This window comes from Stenella coeruleoalba (genome assembly GCF_951394435.1).
Source record: "Stenella coeruleoalba genome assembly, chromosome: 14".
NCBI lineage: Eukaryota > Metazoa > Chordata > Mammalia > Artiodactyla > Delphinidae > Stenella > Stenella coeruleoalba.
This window is the reverse complement of record NC_137160.1, coordinates 66,848,211-66,871,903: the sequence shown is the minus strand read 5'-3', so window position 1 is coordinate 66,871,903 and position 23,693 is coordinate 66,848,211. Positions and strand designations below refer to the sequence as shown.

The 23,693-nt window shown below is 55.8% G+C and overlaps 2 protein-coding genes across 3 annotated transcripts in view; both read right to left on the bottom strand.

The window, feature by feature from the left end:
* Positions 1 to 340: 340 nt before the first annotated feature.
* CASTOR1 (cytosolic arginine sensor for mTORC1 subunit 1) lies at positions 341 to 5,083 on the bottom strand. 2 transcript variants are annotated; one of them, XM_079942147.1, is made up of 9 exons: positions 4,849 to 5,083; positions 4,184 to 4,254; positions 2,814 to 3,001; positions 2,596 to 2,728; positions 2,198 to 2,321; positions 1,626 to 1,739; positions 1,376 to 1,458; positions 1,186 to 1,280; positions 341 to 1,058 (listed from the first exon to the last, which is right to left on the bottom strand). In XM_079942147.1, the coding sequence occupies exons 1-9, from the start codon at positions 4,959 to 4,961 to the stop codon at positions 990 to 992; spliced, it is 990 nt and encodes a 329-aa protein (XP_079798273.1). In that variant the 5' UTR covers positions 4,962 to 5,083; the 3' UTR covers positions 341 to 989. The 2 variants fall into 2 exon arrangements, with proteins under 2 accessions (XP_079798273.1, XP_079798272.1); XM_079942146.1 differs by lacking the exons at positions 4,184 to 4,254; positions 4,849 to 5,083 and having other exon boundaries at positions 2,814 to 3,368.
* Positions 5,084 to 6,025: 942 nt separating this feature from the next.
* The window catches only part of TBC1D10A (TBC1 domain family member 10A), a 31,629-nt gene continuing 13,961 nt past the window's right edge, over positions 6,026 to 23,693 (bottom strand). The window contains exons 2-9 of the mRNA XM_079941802.1: positions 18,385 to 18,484; positions 14,699 to 14,806; positions 11,158 to 11,264; positions 10,360 to 10,474; positions 10,212 to 10,277; positions 9,323 to 9,512; positions 9,050 to 9,204; positions 6,026 to 8,318 (exon numbers count right to left, since the gene is read on the bottom strand). Coding sequence (XP_079797928.1) covers positions 7,848 to 8,318; positions 9,050 to 9,204; positions 9,323 to 9,512; positions 10,212 to 10,277; positions 10,360 to 10,474; positions 11,158 to 11,264; positions 14,699 to 14,806; positions 18,385 to 18,484 — 1,312 coding nt within the window. The 3' untranslated portion in view covers positions 6,026 to 7,847. The remainder of the gene's footprint in view (positions 8,319 to 9,049; positions 9,205 to 9,322; positions 9,513 to 10,211; positions 10,278 to 10,359; positions 10,475 to 11,157; positions 11,265 to 14,698; positions 14,807 to 18,384; positions 18,485 to 23,693) is intronic.

The following is a 23,693-nucleotide window of genomic DNA, read 5'->3' as shown; positions in this document are numbered from 1 at the left end:
GCTCCAGGAGAGCCCTGGTTGCAAGAACTGACTGCTCCCGTGAGGGACAGAAAGAACTCAGGCGTGGTCCAAAAGAAAGCAGGCAGCAGCCTGAAGGAGAGGTGCTTTAGGGCTCCCCTCCTTGAGGGGATTCTGCAACAGGCCAGCCACACCCAAGGTCCAGGGAGGCTGGGGGACCCCCAGGCAGGAGGGTCTGGGAGTCTCTTCCCTGTTCTGAACCTTCTGGGCTGTTCAGAAGCAGCAAGTAATGAAGAGAAAGCCTGGACCTCAGAGCCAGGCAGCCCTGGACAGGAATCACGTGACCCTGGCTAAGTCACTCCACCTCCCAGCGCATAGGTCCTTTGTCTGGAGAACAGCAATAGCTCATCTACGCTCTTGAGGTGAGAACTGAGGGAGGTGAGGCCCGGAGCCGGCAGAGCGGGGAGAGTCCAGGACCTCAGGCAGAGGGGCCCTGGGGAGCTGTGGGGCAGGCATGGCCAAGGCCTGGACAACCCCAAGGACCACAGCCTGGCCTGCTCACTACAAGCTCTTTATTAACAAGTTGATTAAAAAGAGAGATAGAGATGTAAAAATACTTTTTTTGGAGGCCCCAGGAAGGGAAGGCACTGTCAGAATTCACTTGGCCAGGAAAGGCAACAGAGCCAGAGGCAGAAGGGAGATCAGGCCTTCTGGGGAGCAGCCGGCCCACCCAGGGCGCTGAGAGGGGGAAGGCTCTGGCCTCAGGCAGGGAATGTGCAAATGCCGAGGCCCCGCAGGGAGTGATGGGTTGAGGGGCTTCCTGGAGGAAGCCCTGAGCACCGTGTTCCCCTGCGATGGGCAGACACGCGTGTCCACGTGAGAGCCAGTGTCTGCACGCAGCTTACATACACAGAGCGGAAGGAGGAGTCCCCCAACAGGAACATCCCAGAGCTTGAGTAAAAAGCTTTGAGAAGTCTCTGGAAGCTTGAGGACAAGGGGAGAGCCTGGAGGCTGCTGTTCCCCTCAGGGCCTCAGGAGCCCAGACCCTCCTGCCGATGCTGGAGGACCTTGATGACACTGCCAATGCCATCCTCAGGAACCTGCAGGCAGGTGGACAGAGGGAGGGGTCAGGGCTGCCCAACTTCCTGTGCCAGCTGGGGCCACCTCCTGCCACCCCACCCCCTCAGCGTCCCTCCAGGGGCCCTGGCCCCAGCCAGCAGCGCTCACCAGGGCATGGTCGAAGTTGAAGGTACTGATGTAGTAGGCGGAGATGTCGGCCGCAGCCAGGGGACCTGCGATCTGGGCCACAATCCCACACTCATCTGAGGGTTGAGGAGAGGTCCATGTGGATCGCCCTGATCCCCACCCCCACCCCCAGCCCTTCCCAAGCCCCCGACACATGAGGTGCAGCCCTCACCAAAGCCCAGGGGCTGTCCGCCGATGCGCACCATCCTCCACAGCTCCCCTGAGGAGCTGGTCAGCAGCAGGTCACTGGGGAACCTGGGGAGGCAGGTGGGCAGTGGGCAGGGCACCCCTGTCCCCTCCTTGCCCCACTATGAGCTCCCTGGGCAGGTCAGCCTGGTGACCTCGGAGTCTGCCGCTCTACCCCCTCCCTCCCTGGGGCTGACTTAGGGCCTGTGGCCCACCTAGGGTCAGGGGTCACATACTTTTTCTGCGTTTCAGCATCCATGACAATGGAGATGTAGCCCTCAATGAGGGAGAAAGCAAAGAAGGTGATGGAGCTGGATCCAGGACCACCGGAGGCTGCCTCCTTAGGGGGACTGGGGAGGGAGAGTAGGCTCAGGTGCTCTGTCCACTCCACCTCCCTGTTGGTCTCCACACCTGGGAAGGGACTGGCACAACTGGCCCTGGGCAGACCCTCCTGTCCCTGGGCCACTTTCTCCCCTTCCAAGCACCCTGACCTCCTGCTGGTGTAGGTGGGGATGGGGGAAGATGATGAACCCTGCTTGTGCCAAAGACACAAAACCCAGGGCCGGAGGGCCTGCCAGGGCACAGCTCAGGGGTGGCTCTGCCCACACCAGAGGGGAGGGCTCCAGCTGCGGCATCAGGACCTTGCCTGAACCTCAGTGCACGATACATGTGCATCGCAGGCTGCCAGGAACCCCAGATACAGAACAGGGCACAGAATCCGCAGAACCAAGGGATGGGCGGAAGGTGGTGGGAAAGAGCACGGGGAACAAGATATGAGGACAAAGAGACAAACGCAAACAAGGCCCACCTGTGTGAATAGAAGAGGACATCAATGAGGGTGGTGGCGATGGCTGGCAGCGTCTCAGGGTCCAGCGTGAGGACACAGAAACGGTTCTCTGGGCTCTGGATGGGATGGACCGTGGGGCTGGGCCCTGCTCCGGAGGGACAAGGTGGTGGCAGGTGAAAGGGCGACTGTGGGCTGCGACGCCCCCTGGTGGCCAGCCAGAGAGGAGGCCTGGGCTGGGTGCCGGGTCACGGTCTACATGCAGGTACCTGCCTGAGTTTTCCTGGCCCCATCTCCCTATCTTATGAGGGGGTCAGTGTCAGCTGGTCTCCCTAAGCCCACAGACCCACCTGCACAAGGGAAGGGGCCCAGTGGGAAGAGAAGCCCCTGCCCAGGCCTGGGTGTCAGAGGGCGGCCCTCACCATGCTGGGCACGGGGAAAGCCGTTGCTGGAATCATCCCTGGCAACGGGCACAGGCTCCCCGCCCACCTCTCGATAAATGTCGAACTCCTGGGCCAGCGTGTGGATCACCACGGACAGGTCCTGCTCTCGCACCTGGGCCACAGGAGATGGCACAACACATGGGTCCCCAGGCACCCATGCCCACCCTGCCCCGCACCAGCACCTGCAGGAAACTCACCAGGATGAAGTCTGTCTGGTAGGTGGACAGCATCAGCACCGACACGTGGTGCTCGGCCAGCGGTGCAATTACTGAGCGGGCGATCTTGGTGACCCCAGCAGCCTGCACTGCTGCGCCACTGTGGGATGACACGTTCAGCACCAGCCACGTGGCCTCAGCCACTTGCAGGAACTCAGATGGGGGCAGCTCTGTGGGGCAGGGGGCACATGCCCAGTCAGGGCCTACAGGGCTGGACCCTGCCCTCAGTTTCCCTGTCTGAGCCTTGGAGAGTTCTACCAAGGTCAGGTCAGGTCTGGAGACTGGAGCTGTCTTCCTCCCCCAAGTTCTGCTCCTGAGACCTGCATGTCTGCAAGGACTGAGAGGTGCTTCAGGTGTTGGCCTGTCAGGGATTGTAACTTCCCAGTTAAGATCGGAGTTCCAAATCCAGACAGAGCTAGGTTCCAATCCCAGCCTCACCATTTACTTTTTGCTGACCTGGGGCAAATGATTTAACTTCTCTGAGCCTTAGTTTCCTCCTCTGTAGAATGGGATGACATTGTCCTGTGGGATCACAGATGCCTTATACCACATGGCACCACCAGGGGGAGCCAGCAGACCACGTTGGCTGGGGGACGCCCTTCCCTCTGAGCAGACCCAGACTTTTCTGCTGCACAAATAGGGAAACTAAGGCCTGAAGTGGTGCTATGCGGGATGGACCAAGCCCCAGTTGGCTGGCCTGAGGCTCCAGGCCTGTCAGGATGGGTCAAGCTGGCAGGAGTAAAAGGCAGATGTCAGCTCCAGGGACCAGGGAGGAACCAGGCTGGCGTCCAGTCCAGAGCAGGGGCCACAACCAGGCGGGCTGCTAATCGCCCAAGCACAGCTAGGAGGCCGGCCAGGATCCTGCCCTGGGCTGGCTGCCTGCATTCCTTCCCCAACCCTCAGACTCCTGGAGTCGCCAGACCAGTCCAGGAGGGGGTGACCCACACCAGGGAGAGAAGTCCAAGGAGAAATAGTCCAAAGGCAGATGGGGGTGGTGGTGAAACAGCCACAGAAACCCGATTCTTGCTCCAGAACTGTAACTGAGGCCCTGTTGCTGGCCTGCGGCTGCTAAGTGTCCTCCACACACAGCCCCATTATAAAGCCCTCGTGGGACCCTATAAGATCAGAACCGTAACTATACCCACTTTACATAAGCGGAAACAAACAGCTCAGAGAGGGGAAGTGACTTGCTCAAGGGCACACAGCCAGTGAATAGTGGAAATGGATTCGAACCCAGATCCATCCTCCTTCAAGGCCCCAGCTCTTGCGACCTTGGATCCTAACATTCGGTGAGAATCTGGCAAAGAACGCAGTTTCCTTCCCCTACTCCCCCTCCCCAGCCCAGCCCCCACCTTTGAAGCCCTCCTCGTCCACCATGAGCGTGTAATCCTCGGGGGTCTCCGTCAGGCTGAAGAACTTGCACCTGGTTGGGGGGCGGGGGCATCTTCAGCCTGGGTGGGGCGGAGGGGGCGGGTAGACCCCCGCCGGGCACCTCCCTGCCCCCTCAAGCCTCAGTTTTCTCCCCAGGACAGTGGGGTGTGTGCCCCATCTCCGGAACTGCGGACTCCTTTCCGCCTCCCCGACCTCTGCAGGAGCCCCCTGCCCCTCCATTCCGGGAAGGAGGAAAGGCTCACCCGCGGCGACAGTCCCGGAGCGTCGGACCTTGGGCCCCCAAGACCAGCCCCTCTGACCCGATGGGAGGCATCTGTAAAAAGCTCCCCGCGGTCGCCAGGAAGGAATGCCCCCACCTGACACCACTAGGAGTTAAGCATTGACCATCCCAGGCTGTTTGCGCCTTAACCGGCCCTGGGAGGGGGCCTCACGGGGCCGGATAGGCGGCGGTCCCAGGGAGCGTAGGCCCAGGCCGGATGGCGGCCGGGGGCGGGGGGAGGGAGGGTGGCAGAGAGGGCTCTCCCCGCCTGCTGTCGCTGGCCCCGCGGCGGTCCTAATCTCCCGACCCCGTCCCAAAGCGACAGTGGAGCCCACCCCCATATGTGCCCCGAACCCGGGCTCGCACCGGCTTCGGCGGGGCAGGAAGAGCAGCTTGATGAGCGGGTGGGTGTAGAGCCAGAGACCGGGGCGGGCGAGGCTCAGCACCCGCACCCGGTGCTCTAGGATGTGCAGCTCCATCGCTGCCCGCACGGAGCCGACCCTGCTGCCAACCTGGCCCAGGCCGTGCTGGGGGCGGGTCGGTGCCGGGGGGCTTAAAGGAGCCGGTGGGCGGCCGAGTCCACGCCGCCACCTACGCCAGCTCCCTGACGGCCACGCCGTGCGGGACGGGCGGCCAATCCAGGGTGGCCACGCCTCCTTCTAACGCCGGAGCCACACTCCTCTCCTTCCAGCCCGCCGAACTCCGCCCCTGCTGCCTCCTCCCCCTCGTCAGTGGCTCGGGAATCACCCTCTGACCCCACCCGCGTCGAGTCCTCTAGGCCCAGCCCGTGCCTCGCCCCCTCTCCGGGCTCCGCCCTTTCCGTTGGACGCCCGCTGCGGTGGGGTCCGGAGCCAGCGGATGCTTGGGGTCATTTCTGTCCTTGGGCCCGCATCTTATGATTAATTTCACTGAGCCTTGGAGGGCCACAAGACGAACCGGGGCTGGGCTGGGACAGAACGCTGCCCCCAAATCCGTGGAACACGGAGGGGTGGGGTCCACTGTGCAGCCCAGGCGACCCTGTGGTTCTCAGCCAACAGTGTCCTGGCGTCTTTCCCCCTCCTTCCTCTCATGGCTCAGCATGGTGCAGGGCCACCAGTGCTGGCTGGGGTGGCGGAGACAAAAGACCCCCAGCAAGGGCTGTCCAGGACTGGTGTTGATACGTACCCCTCCGTGCTTTGTGAACCCTGTCAGTGGACTGACAAGGTGAAACCTAACCTGGACTTGGTGGCCCCCACATCTGTTCCTCTCACCCAACTTTCAGAAAAGGGAGGGCTCCAGCCACCTCTGAGCAGCATGCTGTGGGGTAGGGAGCTGAGGGTGGCCAGGCCTAACACTTGCCCAAAACTCAAACTTTGGGGGAACAGGGCTATGCATCTGGGGCTCACTGGGTACTCAGCTCTCAGCAGAGACTTAAGCCTGCAGTCATTAGCAGAACTTACGTGGCCTGAGCACATCTAAACTTGCTTCATGCCCAAGCAGGCCCCCCCAGCACTGGCAGACACCCCAGATCTGAGGCTTGATAGTGCCAACTTGGGCTCATTTCAACATTAGGGCTGGCCTCCTCAGGTCTACGAAAACCCCAGTGCTGAGCAGGCACCAGCACACCTAGGCTGGCTCCTAGCAGGATGGAACACGCTCCAGGGGCCCTTGTCTGGCCTGAGCGTCTGCAGGCCTCAGATGCGAGGCTTTGAACCAAACAGGTTAAAGCAGGCCTCAGGTCTGATTGGGATCCAGCAGGCCTGAGCAGGCCTCCTGCCTGCTCGGGGGCCTCTACTGTAGGCGAATGAAAGTGGGGCAGCACCTTTCCCGCTGGACTCTCCGGCATGGTGGATCCCAGTGGAACACTGAAGCCACCACATCCTGGCCAGTCCCCTGGAGGGCCAGGGGGAGGGGAGTGTCCTCTGAACCCCTCATCTCGTTGATGGCAGGTGCAGATGGGGTAGGGAGCCACAGGGGTGAGGGGTAGGAGGTAGGATGTGGATCGCTTGCTCTGACAGGTTCATGCGACCCTTGACCTCCTCAGGCCTCAGTATCCCCAGCTGTACCAGAACAAGATGTTCCAGGCTGAGGCCCTGCAATGCCTAAAAGCTCCCAGGGAGGCTCTACTCCTCTCTCTCCCCCCTCCCCCATGGCCTGGCCCAGCTTGGTGGCCTGCCAGGAACAGCCACTATTGTTTGACTGGAAAAGCTGCTTCCTCAGCAGAAGGGGGGCCTCTCCCAGGGACACCCTGTCCTCGCCCTTCTGGTCATCAGTTGTGACCACAGTGCCTGCATGGGTCCTCGATGGCAGAGTCCGGTCACCCTAGTCAGGAGAGGTAGTGAGGGGCTCTGGGTACAAATCTGGATCAGCTTCATCTTTCCCACTCAGCTCCTCTGTTTCCTCATCTGTAAAATGGGGATAATAATAAAGCCTACCTGATCAAACACGTGACACAACCAGTGCAGCCAGGCATATTATAAGTGCTCAGTAAATGGCAGGCGACCTTTTATCACAGATCCAGATTTCGCCCCGCACCCCTCTAACTTTGATGGAGGCCTGGGCTGAGCATGTGAGGGCATTCATGATCACCCACCCTTGGCACCAGCACCTGACCAGAATGAGCACTCAGTACCTTACTGGGGCCCGAAGTGGCATCCAGGCCAGCCCTTGGAGGAGGAAGACCCTGAAAGGACCTCCTTAAGGAGCCCCTCCCCTTCTGTGATGGGTAGGCATCAAAGCCTGGGAGCAGGCCCTGCTTTGCCCCAGCACTGGTGACCCTCCCTCATCCATGGCAGATGGTGGCCATGGGGCAGAGGGGATGGAGTAAGGGGATACAGGGGCCAGGAATAAGGGCTGGCCCTAGACCTGGCATCTCCTCTGGCAAAGGTACTTCTCAGAGAGGTTCTAGTGCTGGGCTGTGACCAGGATGGGGGGCTCTGGAGGGTGTGCAGAAGAGATGCTGAGCACCAGGGTTGGCACCCCCTTCCCAGTCCCTAGCTGCACAGCAGCTCTCTATACAAGCGTTGTTTTATTTCTGTACAAAACCATGTTTCTATTTTACACAAAGAGCACCCCACCCTTTTCCCCTCCCTTTCCCCTCACGTCAGTGCCCTAGCCCTGAGGAGCATCCCCTCAGGAGGCGGGTGCTGAGGGAGGCCCCACCCATCGGCCCTCACTTCTGCCTGCCCCAGCTGGGCCGGCCCGAGCTCCACTCTGGAGAAAATAAATAAGGAGGCTCAGGCAGAATCTGTGCTGGGCCAGCTAGACTCTCTGCCGCCCAGGGGCCAGGCAGCCAGGCCCTCAGAGAGTGGGCAAGCCCTGGAGTGTCAGTCCGTGAACCGTGTAGGTGTGTGGAGACCCCAGCCCAGGGGCCTGAGCTGCCAGGGTTACAAGTAGGTGTCCTCACTCTCCTGGGACGTCAGGCTCTCCTGGGAGCAGTGGTAGGCTGAGTCCTGGGGAGCTGAGTCTTGGGGGTCCTGGTAGACCGGGTCCTTTGGGTGCACATCCCGTGGGGGACATGCGTCTCCCGCAGCAGCTGCCACCTTGGCTTGACTTGGGGTCGGGGGCTTGTCCCACTGCCCACTCGCCTTCGCCTGCTTCCGTTGCTCCTTCTGGACCTGCTTGGGCGGCTTGTACTTGCCTTTGGAACCAGGGAGGGGGGCATCTGGGGGCAGGCGGATGGACGGTGAAGGTTGCAGGGTGGGCCACGGGCCTGGCTCTGCCTCCAGGATGGCCTTGGCACCGTGCAGCCTGGGTGGAGAGTGGCACTGCAACTCACCCCGGGTATCCTGCCAGCGCCGCAGCTGGATGAGGTGCTCACGCTCTATCTGACGCTCTGTCACTGGCAACTCTACCACCTGTGGGGGCAATGACAGGCGGGTGGGCACCAGGAAGAACCTTCCCTTTCTGCGTCCCAGCCTGGGCCCCTGCTCTCCCTCAGCTCCCCAAGCCCTGGTCACTAAAGGCTGACCACGGGAAGGGTGGCAGGTCTGGACCCTGTGGTGGTCACAAGTCCCAGAAGTGAGTGCCAGGTGAGCCAGGCACTTGAGACCCATTGCCTTAGAGGAGAAAGCTCATGAGTCCACTTGCCTAAATATGTGTCACCTCATTACAGCCCCAGAGAGACAAAAATCCACAAAAGAAAGAAAAAAAGGCTGGGACTTTGGTGGTGGTCAGTGGTTAAAACTTTGCCTTCCAGTGCAGGGGGTCCCTGGTCGGGACCGCTTCCCTGGTCGGGAAGCTAGATCCCACATGCCTCGGGGCCAAAAAACCAAAATATAAAACAGAAGCAATATTGTAACAAATTCAATAAAGACTTTAAAAATGGTCCACAAAAATAAGAAAAGAAAGCCAAGGCCATGGTTGTAGGGCCAGGGAGGATGCGGGTGGTGGGTTGCACCTACTTTTATTCCCTAGAACCTAGGCCTGTTCCCCCTCTTCTTGTTCAGACAGAAGAATGGGGCCTGTCCACACTGCTCTGGGCTGCTGAGCACAAGGCCTCAGGGGTAGAGGGCTACCAGGCCCCCCGCCAAAGGGCCCTCAAGTCTCCCCCCCCCTCCCGGTGGCGAGGGGAAGGTGTGGGCTGTACCTCCTGGACCAGGAAGGCCTCCTGCATGATCTTGGGGCTGAGGCTCCGCAACTGCTCGATGGTCTCATACTGGCCTTGGCAGGCTTTGAGCTTCTCAGGGGAGCCCAGTGCGTGCTTCAGCAGCACCAACCCCACCCGGAAGATGATCTTGACTCCTGCATGGGGGAAGCGGGCAATGAGTGCAAGGGGTCCTTTAGAGAGTTTCTCTGGAAACAGAGGCCTCCTGTGGGCTGGGCTGGGGGCAAGGGTGCTCCCCTGAGCCCAGCCCAGTACCTTCGCAGAAAAACATGTCCCAGACACGCAGCACGGAGCTCCAGGGCAAGGTGCGCGAGAAGGCACACATGAACCACTCTGTCATGTAGAGCAGCGGGTCGATCTTCTGCTGGCTGAGGTGCTTGTGGGCCACGGGAGACACCTTCTGTAGCAGCGAGAAGAGGATCTCCCCATCCAGCTGGATGGCCTCCTGGGGGGACAGTGAAGCCACAGGGCCATAACCATGGGCCCACAGCAGCCAGGGCGGGAACTACGCCCGGCCCCAGCTCCAGGCAGGCATCCATTCGTTCCTCAGGCGGCTAATGTTGCAGGGTGTCAAGCTCATGCTGGGTGCTGGGATACAACAATGAGCCAACCAGACACAGCTAAGTCCCCCTCATGGGGCATGTCGTGCAGAGGGCCAGACAGACATGAATTACAGAAGCAATGAGACCAGAGGGAGGGAAGAGGGAGGGGGCTGAGTGACCAGAACATGGCAGGAACAGGAACACTGGGGGAGCGTGTGCCGGAGGTGCCACCTGTCAGAGTCAAGGACAGCTCCGGAGGGCTGAAAGCTGAGGGAAAAGTAGAGTTAGAAGTGGAAGGAAAGGGGCAGAGGTTTAAGCCTATGACAAGGCCGAGGCAGGGAGGAACTCGGTGCACTGGAGGAACAGCGATCCTGCCCAACAGCCTTGCGGCTGGAGGCAGCAACGGAGGGAGTGTGGGACTGATGAGGCTGGAGCCTGGGAGCCCTGACCCTGGCAGGCCTTGGGACTTCAGCCTGAAAGCAACAGAAGGCTGGGAAGGACTTAAGCGGGGACAGGAATGGCTTAGAGAGTTAAGGCCTAGACAAAGGGCAACCAGGCTGGGGCGGGTCTGAGGCCAGGGCCCAGGCCCAGCAAGTACTCACCAGTTTCTCACTGTAGTAGCCGGGCAGGTACTTCTCACAGATCTGCACCAGGCACCAGAAGGCTTGCTGTGGGCAAAAGAGACGTGAGGCCTTGCTGCTGGCTGTTCCCTGCCCGCCAGCCGCTTGCCCGCCCGAGGCCTGGTGGTACCTCAGCAGGCATGTGCATGAGCAGGACGGCGGCGATGGGTGCCTGGGCCTGGCAGTAGCCCTCCTCAGGTCGGTACAGTGTGTAGGCCTTCAGCACACGGAATAGGTCCTGCTGGCTGTGGAGAGGCCAAGCGGGGCAGGAATGACAGGTGTGACTCTGCCACCCACTACCCTCACCTGTGCCCCACCAGATCGGACCTGTCTCAGAATTGCACTTCCCTGGAGAGGGATGTGACCTGATTGTGGTCACCAAGGGGTCAGTCTCCCACTGTAGCACATCGACTCTCACCTCCCCCATTTGACAGGTGAAGGCAGCGGCTCAAAAAGAAAGCAGGGGTCAGGGCCAGGGCAAGATGCCAGATACAGGGTAAGGATGTGTCTGGGTTGGAAGTGTGGGCCCCTCACTCAGCAGCTGTGGCCTCTGAGTCAGACCAGCTTTGTTCCAGATGTCTGTCTTGGTCCCAGGGCCTGGCTTGCCATATCTCTCCTCTCCTACATACCCTCTGCCCACCCAACTCTCTCTATCCTTCTTTCTCCCCACCAAAACCTGTTTCCAGAAGAAGGCAAGGCCAGGCAAGCCCTAGCACTCTGGGGAGTAAATGATGAAGTTGCCCCAGACGTAAGAGGAGAAACTAAGAGGACCCATCAGACTCAAACCAAAGAGGGGAAACTAACAGTGTAGTTTGGGGACCCCAACTCCTGGGACCCCAAGATACCCTCAAACTCATTTTACCTCCTCTCTCCCCCTGAGGGAAAGGGCGAAGAGCCACCTCCAGCCCACAAGGCCCAGCCTGCTCACCCATGGCCCCCCCGGGACACAAACATCTCGTGGAAAGGGAACTGCCGGTGCAGGTCACGCTCAATCACATCCAGCCACTTGGGGTCCCCGGGGGACATGTCCAGCTCCTGGAAGCAAGGTCAAGAGCATCTCTTAGGAGTTAGGGATGGCTAGGAGGATACAACTGTCCCAGGTTTTGGAGGAGCACCCACCACCAGGGAAAATGTCCACCCGATCCCATCAGAGACTGGGTCTTCCCAAGGACAGGTCAGAAAGCTTGGGCAGGGGCAGAGACAAGCAGAGCAGAGTCCTGGAAACCCTGACAGGTGATCCAGGCTCCAGGAAGACCAGTGTGGGTAAGAGTGTCCATCATAGCTGTGGCTTGAAATAACCTCTAGGCACTTCATTCAGGACTCAGACACCTTATGTTACACCCTTAAGATGGAAGGCGACTATCAAAGCAATGGCTACCACCTGGAAGCACCACTCTGAGCACAGTTTAAGACGGCACCCGTGGGCCTCACTGACTGTCCTCCTCAACCCCCAAAAGGCAGGTCCTATCATTACACTGTTCACAGATGAGGAAACTGAGGATCAAAGAAAAGCTACTTGCCCAATGCCTCGTGGTTAGAAAAACGGTGTTGCTGGGCCTGGAAGCCAGCTTGACTCAGAGCTGTCAATCCCAACTCCTCTGCTGCCCATCTCCCTGTACAAGTGGTGCCACATATTCAGGAAGGTGTGTGTGTGTGTGCCCTGCTGCACTGAACACTGTAATGACACCTGTCAAACCATTAGCCTTGGAGCTATCTCTGGGTGCTGGGGTTTCAACAAACTTTTACTCTTTTCTTTGAACTTCCGTGAGCATTTTAGCATGAGTTCCATTTATAAAAACAAAGCTACTACACACAAAACAGTCACTACTTGGTCATTTGAAATGTTCTATATCTTGACTTGCTTGTTGGTTACATGGGTATTTATTATTTGTCCAAACTCTGAACTGCATGGTCAAGATCTGTGCATTTTACTTTACGTAAGTTCATACCTCAACTTTAACCAAAGAAAGAAAAAAATCAACAGGAAGGAAACCTAGAGGGCTGAGCAGAGAAGCAGACAAAGTACTCATAGCCTGCCATGCTGGGAAGTGTCAGGAGAGGCCCCCAGGAGGAAGGCTGGGTCCTCAGCAAACACATGGATGGGTGTAGACCCAGGTACCTGCCCAGCAGATGACTTCATATAAGTCCCTTTTGCCTTTTGTGCCCCCTCAGTGGGGGTGTCCCAGCACTGAAATATGGACCCTCGGGTGCCAGGTAACTTGACATGAGAGAATAAGTACTGAGAGAAAAAGCTGACGCAGTGCTGGAGGCTGGAGGGTGGAGGGAGGGGCCAGGCGCTTCCACGGAGGGCCCTGGAGCAGGCACATGGCTGAAGAGGTGGACGTGCAACCTGTAGAGCCCCACACACCCTCAAGATGGGGGCCTGTGTGTGTCCTATGCACCCTGCAGGTCAGGCCCAGGGCTGGATACTGTCTGAGTACAATGCAGGTTTGCTTTTGTCGGAGGGAGAGGAGGGTCCCACAAGTTCTCCTGAAGGTTCCAGTGAGGTGGGGACCTGGGAACCCAAAAGGTCAGTTGCTAGGATATGCTCACCGGCTACCTCACCAGACCAAGGCACTCGGCCACACAGGGGTGGGTGAGAAAGGAAAAGGTGTAGCTGAAGGGCCTGCAGGGAGAAAGGGTACGGGGAATCAAAGGCAGGTGTGGGCCACTGGGGATGATGCAGGTACCGCAGCCCCCAGGGAGCCTGCAGGCGCTGGCGCCATCGTGAAGTGAAGCCAGAGAAGAAAACCAAGTAAGAAAAAGGCTGGAAGGTCCTGCTCTGCCTAAGGAAGGAGGAAGAAGTAGCAAATGCTGAGAAGAAGGAGCCACCAGGGGCTGAGGAACCTTCCCTGACAGCTGAGGTTGGGGTCAGCTGCCTGGGTCTGTGGGGGAGCACAGGAGCAGGATATGCTGCCACCACCAGCCCCATCACTGCACCCTTGCCTCTGGGCTCTTGTGCCCACAGCAGCCAGAGGGAGCTTCTCATCCCCGTCCACTTCCTCTACCTCACCCACAGGCAAAGTCCTTCCAGGTGTGTTCACAAACCACTGTTCTGGCCCCCAGGACTGCTTTGGGGACCCACCACTCAGCTTCAGAGCATCTTGAAGGCCTTTCTTGGCAAATCTACCTCCTCCCACAAGCAACCTTCAAGACCCCACAGAGGTGGTCAATTCCTCTCTGGACGTACCACTCCCCAGACATGTAAAGCACAGAGAACTGCGTGCTCCGCTGCTCACACAGGATGCGTTCATGTCTGCTAACTGTGGAACCAGGAGGCTGACTGGGCCACCCAAGTCTTGGCTCTCATGCCTGTGCTCTGGCAGCCAAAGGTAAGCTATGGGCTTGGGTTGAGACTCCCACCCCTGAACCTCCCACTCTGTCCAGAATGCAGCCCCCTGAAATGGAAGAGATGGAAGACTCTGGAGTCCAGAGGCCACCTGAGTGGGGCACAATATTGGTGCTCTGTGGGACAGTCCAATCGCCCTGATTCAGGTCTGACCCCGGCCAGACACTCCACCAACCCCTGATCCCCCGGGGCCAAGTGCTGCCAGCAAACAGCTTTCACCTCCTCCAGGTCAACGGCAGAAACTCTAGGCTGCCCTGCCTACTCTTCTCAAGGAACAGGTTTGGCGGCACAGGAGTGTTCACTGAAGCATGAAGCATGAAGCATGTCAACAAAGAGCTGGTGGCTGGCAGCTCTGTCTCATTGCCTGTTACCAGCTCCAAGAGCCTGGGAGATACCCTGATGCCTGGGGCCAAGTCTGGCAGGTGAGCCAGGGCAACCCCGGGGAAGCCAACTGACTCCCCTAGTTCCCTAGAGGAGCAGGCTAGAGGAGCTGCCCAGCCCACGTGGGCCCCAAGAAGCCCCATGAATGGCGGTGGTATTCTTCACACTGGCAATCATGGAGCCAGGGGGCAGCAGGAGGGGAAGGCATGGCTTCAGAGGGTAACCTCTCTGACCCTGACTGGCTTCTAAACTATAAGGATACTGGTTTGGCTCTGCCATCCCTAGTGCAGACAAGCCCATAAGCAACACAGGTGAACCATGTCTAGCTGGCTTGGACAAGGCAGCAGAAAGAGTAGAGGACGGGAGGCCAAGAGGTGTTAGGGTTCTGTGGTCCTGCTGGGCAGGCCCCCAAAGGCCCAGAGCACAGGGCCCAAGGCAGTCTGGGAGGTGGCCCACTGAGTCCAAGAGAGCAAACCTGGGCGGTTGTCAAGAGGAAGAGCTGGAAGTGGGGAGCTTCAAATCTGTCCATCCCACTGAGGCCTTCTCAGGGCTGGAACCTCAGATGAGCAGTACCCCCAGGAGTCAGAGACTGACCAGGCCTGGCAGTCAGGCTCTTGACAAGTGATCTCATCAATCACTCATACTGCTGAGGTCCAGGTGAGCACACAGAGGATCACTGCCACGCAAAGGAAGTCAAGAGACGAGGAAGGGAGGACAGGGTGAAGGAAGGGCAACTCACGTCAAACTTTCCAGGGTTCTGCTGCAGCTTCACCTTGCCTCCAGACAGGTATTGCCAAGCACGGCCCCGCAAAGAAGGTGGGATGCCCTTCTGGCACCGCAGACGGATCTGAAAGTCAAAACGAGGGCTGTGCCTATGCATCCCACTGGGCTGCTCCCCCAGAGGCTGTGTGCTAGCCCACCCCTTCTGCTGGTGCTTGTCAGGCCTTCAGTGAGCATGTCAGCAAGAGCCGAAAAGGGGAGAAAAGAGGACTTCTCCCCTGTTGCTACAATATTGCAATCAGATATGCTGCCACCAGGTGATGGCAGAGTCCCCGTGTTCCCTGGTCCAGTGATAACACAGGTATTCTTTTTATTTTTTGACCACGCTGTGCGGCTTGTGGGATCTTAGTTTCCCGACTACCAGGGATTGAACCCGGGCCCTCAGCAGTGAGAGTACGGAGTTCTAACCACTGGACCGCCAGGGAAGTCCTCAACACAGGTATTCTTGAAGTCTACCACAGGATTATGAATCCCCATCACTATTTACCGAATCAAAATGGAACCATACAAGTTAGAGGATCCCCATGGGATGTCACCAGGAAGGGATCTGCACAATGTGGAACACAGCTCAGCCACAGGGTGAGTAGCTCACGAGATGACCCAGAATGTGCCCAGACACATGGCCTGGGCACTTTCATGGGAGTGTTTGTTTAAGCAGCTATGTGGCAGGACACATCCGGCCTAGAGAAAAGACCTCAGCAGAATTCAGAAGGAAGATGGGAGCTGATCAAAATGGCTCCCTCTTTGTTTGGTCAAGAATCCCCTCTCTTCTGCTCTCCCTGACCCTAAGCTCCCAGGATTACCAGACCGCGGCCGAGGCAGCTGGCCTGGGTACAAGTCCTGATTCCAACCCTTGCTAAATAAAATGGCACAGGCTTTCCCCACTACTCACAGCGCTGACCTTACTTAGCCAATCACTTCTCATCAACAGTAAGATCAAAATGATAACAACTAGGATTCTATTAGAAGTGGGGTGGTGGCAGGGGGGACATGCCTAGCCTGACACAGTCTGAATTCAATAAATGATGGCTTCATCTCCACCCCTCCAATCCCAGAAGGATGCCTGACACAGAAGCCCTGGGCCTCAGGCTCTCACCTAACTAACTTCCCCTCACCTGGAAACCCCCTCAAAGAGTCCCAATGGAAGCTCTCAGAGGAGGGAGCACAGAAGGCCCGGGCTTCCTGATGACCAGCACAAACAAGGCAAAACTTTCCAAGGGTCAGAGAGAGTCAAGAACCAGGAAGGAGACAGGCAGACAGGCTGAGGGCAGTAGGGGAAGAGCAGAGTGGCTGGTCATAGGAGCCAAGTTGAGCTTCTGGGACTGCCTGCCAAGTGGGGAGAGGAAGGGAGCAGAAGGAAACTGCCCCAGACTCCACGAACAGTTTCCTGCTGCTGTGGGACAAGGGTCTCCTGAAGGAAGCCGCTTGGTCTGGGCAGGCTTTGGCAAAGGGAGGCCCAGAGCCACAGGCCCTTTAGGCTCCCCTAGGGCCAAGCTCAGCTGGAGCCAGCCCCCACATATCACAGCCCTATCATACTTGGCCTGCCCCAGGGGAGCCCAGGAATACCTTCAGTCCACTAAGTTCTCAAAGAGGCCGCACCCTCACCCAGGCCCAAGGCTGGGGAGGTGGGGATGGAGAGCCAGGAATACAGCCAGCCTTTCCCACTCTGGCCTCTGGAATCCTCCTCAGCACAGGGGTGTTGGCGATCATAATCTCCTCCTTAGGGAGGAGGCAAAGGTGGGGATCAGCAATGATAAAGCTAGAGACAGTGCTCAGCAAACAGAAAGCACAAGGGATTATCATTATCTGAGGTAAGGCCTTAGGAAAGGAGAGATGTGAAGCCACACCCAGCCTGCTGAACTCCAGGAGGGCAGGGCCAAACTTTGAGCAGAGCCCTACAGGGGAAGACAGAATTCCAGCTAGAGCCTGCCTCCCTGCAGGGCCTGGTCCCAGTCCTGGGGACTCAGGATAAGTGCAGTGGGTCTGGATCCACTTCCTGTTGCAGGTGTTGTCCTTCCTGTGCCACAACTTCCTGACCATGGGGAAAGCCTAAGCCTGCGCAGCAAGGCAGTAAGAGCTCCCAGGGCCAGCACTGCAGGAGAGAAGCAGAGGGCTAGGGCCTCTGGGGAGGGGAGGGTGCAGCCTCCTGCAGTGGCCCCTGCTGGGCAGGAGTAGCCTTGGCCTCTAACCACAGTGCCAGGGAAGCAAAGGGGAAGAGGAAGTGATGCTGGCTGCTCTGCTGAGAGGAGCTCCCCAAGGCTCCCCTCTGGAATCCCCATCTGCGAGGGAGGCTGGGGTGAGAATTCCACAGCCATCTCCCTGCCAGCCAGTAGTCACCACAGCAGACAGTGGAGAGGGAGCTGAAGCTCAGCATAAAAGCCCGAGAACTGAGGAAGCAGGAAAACTGACCCCAGAGTCAGGCAGGAAGCAGCTGAAGAACAGCTGCTCTAAAAAAAATTTTTTTTTAAAGTGAAAGTTTTTCTATATTAGCAAAAAATGAATGCCCCAAAGCCCACATAGAACAGCAAGGAAGAGCCCTGGCCTGGGTGCACCTTTCCTCCCATGGACTCAGGGCTTTACAGTAGAAGCCTTGCAACAGGATTGTTATTCCCGCTTGACCAGGGAAACTGAGGCTGAGAGGGTGAAGTGACTCACCCAAAGTCACACAGCTAGCCACAGGCACGAAGAGAGGGAGGTTGTGGGGCTGGGCCCAAGCCGTTATGTGACCTTCGGTCCTGGGCTTTCTGCGAAGCCCTGCAGCCAGCTGTGCCAGCCTGGAGACCAGCATGTCAGCAGACAACAGCAGGCCAGCGGGGTCACTGTGCACTGGGTACTTGTGCAGAGAGACCCAGCTGTGGGACTGTGGACAGGCCTCCGCTAGGCCAGGGAGTAAGTAGACCCTGTTGAGGTAGACAAGAGTATCGACACGTACATGTGGTGGGCAAGGATGTTCCTACTGGGTGATAGAGCTAGTGCCTAAATATAGCCCACTAGAAAAGGACCACAGGTTATTTTCATTTTTATAAGACCATTAAACTGTGAGGTTACTTTTCTTTCTTTTTGCTTTGTCCAAGGGGTTAAGAGGGAACTCATCAAATTAATCTAGAGGGTAAAGAAGGCCCCTTATTGTGGTGGTGAAGAGTGCAGGCACTAAAGTTAGACTGCCCGGGTTCAAACCTTGATTCTGTAACCATCCATAAAGTGCGGATACTACCACCACCAATCTCACTGGGGTGTTGTAAGGATTATCCAAGTCAAGTGCCCAGCACACTGCAAGTGTATAACATACATTGGCTATTATTAGTGTTATAAAGTCCTCCCTGATAAGTGGTGAGTAGCAGTAAGGACTTCCCCCAGGAGAGCTGAAGAAAGCTGCCTGAAGGGCTTTTGGCTAAGAGCGGCTTTGAAGTTTGACTCCAGGACAAAGTTCTGTGAGTGTCTGAAGTCATCTAGGAGGACCAAGTGAAACCTGGGACCTGCCCTCCAGCCAGCTTCTGTCCCCATTTCCAAGCTGGCAGGTGGGGACATCTAAGGCAGCTGGCGGTTGGAGAAGCTCCTGCTCCTCCAAATTGATGCAACTCTTCCCTCTTTACTTCCTCCCCGAGCTGTGACTCCCAGCCTGAGGCCCAAGGCCAGGACCCTCACCTTTTTGTGCTTCTTGGCCATCCACTTGTCCCAGTTGTTGAGCATGTCCAGCCATTTGGACTCCCTCTGCCTCAGCACCTCCAGGGGGACTTCCTCTAGCCTGTGGAGCAGAGGGCAGGGCCTGTCAGAGGTGCCAAGAGAAGCAAAGGCCCTGGCTAAGGCCCCAGCCACCAGCCTGGTCGGTCTCCATTCCTCCCCCTGCCCTCCATCCCTGCAGTTCCTTTTGGAGCTGCTAACTCATGGACACCCTAACACAGATGCGAGGGAATGCAGCCCCCTCCCTGGCAGGCATAGGCTGGAGAGATACTAGGTTCAAGTGCTCAGTCCCCCAATGCATCAAGGGGCCAGGAGTCACCGTGCCTCTCTGGGGCAAAGGCCTGAATGCCTGCACCTCTGCACCACAGCAAAGCATTCCCATACTGGGTCTGTCCCGATAAATAAGCCTCTTTGCAGGGCCAGCATGCAAGGTTCAGAGCTGGATGAAAAAACTAGTCAAACAAGTACAGAAATAACATGCTCACCTCTGCACTCTACAAAACTAGTTACTCATAGTTTCCCCAATTATGCCCTGGCCCTTTCCCATCTCTCAACCTTTGCTCATGCCAGTCCCTTTGCTGGAATGCTCTCTGAGTTGTCTCTACCTATCAAAATCCTAAATATACTTCAAAGCCCCACCAAATGCCACTTGTGTTTGTACATCTACTAACTGTGCAGTTGTCACAGCTACACAGGCATTGTTCTAGGGCCAGGGTACCTGACCCTAGAAGCACTCCTAGAAGAACTCCTGTGACAAAAACAAACTCCCAGCCCTCCTACTGGCCTCTGAATGCCCGCTAGAGCTGGTGGGGAAAACAGCTCAGCATGAAGACCCACGCCAGGCAGCACCAAAGCAGCTGAGGTAGGCTGAGGCGAAATCCCTGGCTTAGAGGGCGCTTCAAGTGAGTGAGCTTCTTCCAAGGAGTGAGACCCTGGAAATTCCTGAGTTCACGTAACTAAGGGGCAAAGAGAAGAAGGAGACTAGTGTTTGTAGGCTGCTTCCTTATTTAGCCTACAGAGCAATATTGGTAAGAAAACAACACCGAAAAAATATATATATGTGCACTTCTCTACACACACATACACACTCTCTTAAAATTATTTTTAAAGTAGTGGATTATGGATCTTTTAAATTACTTTTTTGTGCCTTTTTTTTTTTTCAGTTAAAAAAGTACTGACATTATTGAGAGGCAAGATACCAAGGGAGGATATATTGCTTAGAGTCAAACAGCAAATCAGTGGAAGAACCCAGACTCAAATCAAAGTCAGATCCTAGTCAAGTGCCTGCACTCAGTGCTGCCTGACCTCCCAGGAAGGAGCTGCCTGACCTCCCAGGAAGGAGTTGAGGCACTCAGGCAGCTGGGAGGAGGCTCGCAGGAACAGGACATGGTGGGGCTAGAGTTTGGCCCAGGCCTTGATTCTCTGATTCTATTTCTCCCGGAAGGAAATGCACTGCTCTAACTTTTACTGGTTGGAAGAGCAGAGGGAGGGGCCCTGGCAGAGCAAAGGTCCCCAGACACAAAAGGGCAGGTCCTCTTCTTAAGTGTTCTTTATCTGGAGAACTGCACAGCCCTGAGAGCAGCCTTGGAGCTGAACAGCCAACGAGAGACAAGAGCCTTGGGCAAACTTGGCCCCTTCTACACAGGGACACAGGCTACCACCCTCTGGAACTGCTGACTCTCTCACCACCTACAGACAGAACCAGGGCACAAGGATACTCTCCTTCCTATCCCTCCCCATAGGAGAAAACCTGAGACCATATCTTTAGATCAGGTAAATTACAAAGGAATGTAAATTATTCATATCTCCAGGCAGCCCCCAAAACACCCAGGGAGCGGAAACCAAAGGCCCAGCATCACAGGCAAGGTCCCCTCCCATCACCTACAAAGTACTCACTTATACAAGTCAGGGGATGAGCCTTCTAGCTGACTAAACAAAAGCGGTACCCACACTGAGTTAACAGGAAGTGCTGGCAGTTATGGATGTGGATAATATCTGATCCAATCCCTCCCTAGAGCAGATGAGAAAATGGAGGCTCATAAGAGGGCAAGGCTTTCGCCTGAGATTACCAGTTTCCAGAGAATTCCCATCTGATTAAATATACACCCATTTGATACCTCAACCCTCCAGTCTGTCTTTATTGATAAGATCTGACAGCAGGGCCCTAGAGATACCCATTCTCCCAACTACAAATACACAGGAGAACACGTTCAAGTTCGGTGTTCTTTTAAATGATTCCAGATAACAGCTTTGGCAGTTTCAAAGCCCCAACATCAAACCTCAAACCGGAATTCAAATGGGTACAAAACAACCAACCATATTTCCTGGATTCTAAGACACTATTGATTTTAAACTACACCACTGATTTGGTAAGATCTGCTCAGAAACAAACAAAAAACCCACCACTGCTTTAAATGTACATGTCAATTGAAAGATCCATTTTGATTTTTAAAATCTTAAATTGGGAAAAATCTGAGGAAATATGGTCATTTGAGTGCCTTCTCCAACAGCAGAGGAGTTTAACCCACCTGGAGAGGGTGGGAAGGAAGACACTAGAGGTCTGGAGGTCTGGTTGAACGGAGCACTCAGCACTTTACATGCTCTCTAACTACAGGTAAGCTTCTCTTTACATACAGGATGTGTGCCTGAAAAGCTTCAGGCTACCCATTTTTTAAAAAATCAGAAGGTTCACATACCCTTCAGTCTGGTCAGTCAGGATCTCAGAAGGCATCTGATCAGACTGCTGTCTGATATAGGAATCCCTTCTACAATAGTCCCTTGCCCTCTCTGAGGCTATTTCCCTATACGATTGGATGGCCTGCATCGTGAATTGACCCTCAAAAGATGCCCAGAAAGGAGCCGTGAGATGGAGTTGGGGTCTGGGTATCCCTGCAAATGGCATAAAGGTGTAGAGGCCCTGAGGTGGCTTCCTCCTAACAGTGGGGGGAGAGCATGAGCCAGTATCCAGTGACAGGGAAGCTGACTAAATGGCAGTTTAAGGAACCAAATGGCCCATGGGGGATGCTTCAGGTCTGAGAGTTTCACTCACCCTTTCAGAAAACCCCTCTGACCTTAAGGTGACCTGACGGAGTCTCTGCAACCAAAAGAGCCTAATGAGAACAGTCTCTAGTGGCCCAGCCTCTGCTGGAACTCCTCCAGGGATGGGGCCTCATTATCTCTAGGTAAAGCCACCCTTACTGTTGAAGTTTTTACTGTTAAAACTTAATTCCCCCAAATTTTCCTGGTATCTTCTATGTATAATCTCAATACCCCCTTCTAAGGCTGCACAATTCTCAGCCAGATCAGCCCCACACCAGGCACACATGTACTTATCCCTTGTCACCCACCCATCCCTACCTGGAATGCCCTTTCCTCTCCCCTCTCCAAGTCACAGCAACACTTTCAGGGCCCAATATAATAATAAAAATGACAACTTCAACAATAACAGCAGCAATAGTAGTTACCACCTGTACATCATTTACTACTTACCAACATCTTCCAAAACACTTATATATACCCATTTTCCAGAAGTAGAATCCAAGACTTAGTAAAGTTCAGTGCCTTGCTCAAGGCCATGTAGCTGCATTCAAACGCAGGCCTGCCTCACTCTACAGCCCATGCTCCTGTGTACTATACTCCTCTGCCTGCAAAGATCAAGCCCTTAGCCTCCACGCAGCCTCCATGCCTGCCCAGATCTTACTGGCTGTCCTCCAACCTGAAGACCTTCATCCTGACCTAGAACACCATTTCTCAAAGGTTTTAAACTGAAACTCCCAGTAAGAAATACATTTTAGACTGAGACTACACACACACACACACACACACACATATAACCAAAATACATTTTATGAAACAATTTACTATTATATGTACTAATGTACCAGATATTTTCAGTTCAATTTTTATATTATTCTATTATTTTTTTTAATTAATTTATTTTTTTTAATTTATTTTATTTTTGGCTGCGTTGGGTCTTCGTTGCTACACGCGGCCTTTCTCTAGTTGCAGCAAGCGGGGGCTACTCTTCGCTGCGGTGCGCGGGTTTCTCATTGCTGTGGCTTCTCTTGTTGTGGAGCACGGGCTCTAGGCACACGGGCTTCAGTAGTTGTGGCACATGGGCTCAGTAGTTGTGGCTCATGGGCTCTAGAGCGCAGGCTCAGTAGTTGTGGTACACGGGCTCAGTTGCTCCGCGGCATGTGGGATCTTCCCGGACCAGGGCTTGAACCCGTGTCCCTCGCATTGGCAGATGGATTCTTAACCACAGCACCACCAGTGAAGCCCTATATCCTATTCTATTTCTTTTTTCTTCTTCTTCTTTTAATGCTGGTCACAATCCCTAAAACCGATTTCAGCACTAAATCACTAATGAATCAAGACATGGTCTGAAATGAGCATTTCATTACAACTTGGTCATATTGCTCAGCACTGTCCCTCCCTAACTGGACTGGGTCTTGAACTTCTGTAACTCCCACCATGTACCTCACAGGTGTTCAACAGATGCCTGCCTGGTTTTCTCCATGATATTATTTTCATCTGTATTGCCTTCAGGGCTACAAGCCACTGTTGCCTACAGCAATTTTATTTGTGCCCCTAATAGCCCAGTGAGATCCTCATAGATTAATTACTATTTCCATTAGACCCATGAGAAACTTGACCCAGTCAGAGAGACTGTATGACTTGGGCAAAGTCCAAAGCTATTAAGTGGCAAAACCAGGGCTTTCCTTTGCCATAGTGACTCATGTGTTGCTTCTCACTCCCCTGGGAAGGCTGTGAGGAAATCAGGCCGTTCTCCAGGTGCCACTGTGGAGCTCTATCTCTGGCCCCGAAACCCCTGGAGACAGTCTAAACCCTCCTCTAGCGTTCTGACTGTCTCAGTGAGCGGCTTGCCCCTACGTAGCAATGCTCAGTGAGGCCAATATGCTGGATGGGCAAAGCTCGCAAGCACACCCTCGGCCACCACCTCCTAAGGGAGAGAGGCACAGAGGAGAGAGAAGTGGGCAGCCAGAGAGTGACTAAGCCCAGATTCTGTCGGGCTCTCAGGCTGAGCTAGGCTTAGCCGTGCTGTGCCATGCCATGGCCCAAGGCAGCAGTGACACTCCATCGACACCAGGCTCTGCAGGCTCCCTAGCCTTCTCCCCAGACCCAGAAGCTAAAGACTTCCAAGAGCTCAGAGGGAGAAGACCAGTTCCCAAGGCTACTCAAGACCTGGGCTCTCTCCGCCTTGTCCTTCCAGCCATGTATCAATACTTTCCACCCAAGCACACCTCAGCCCC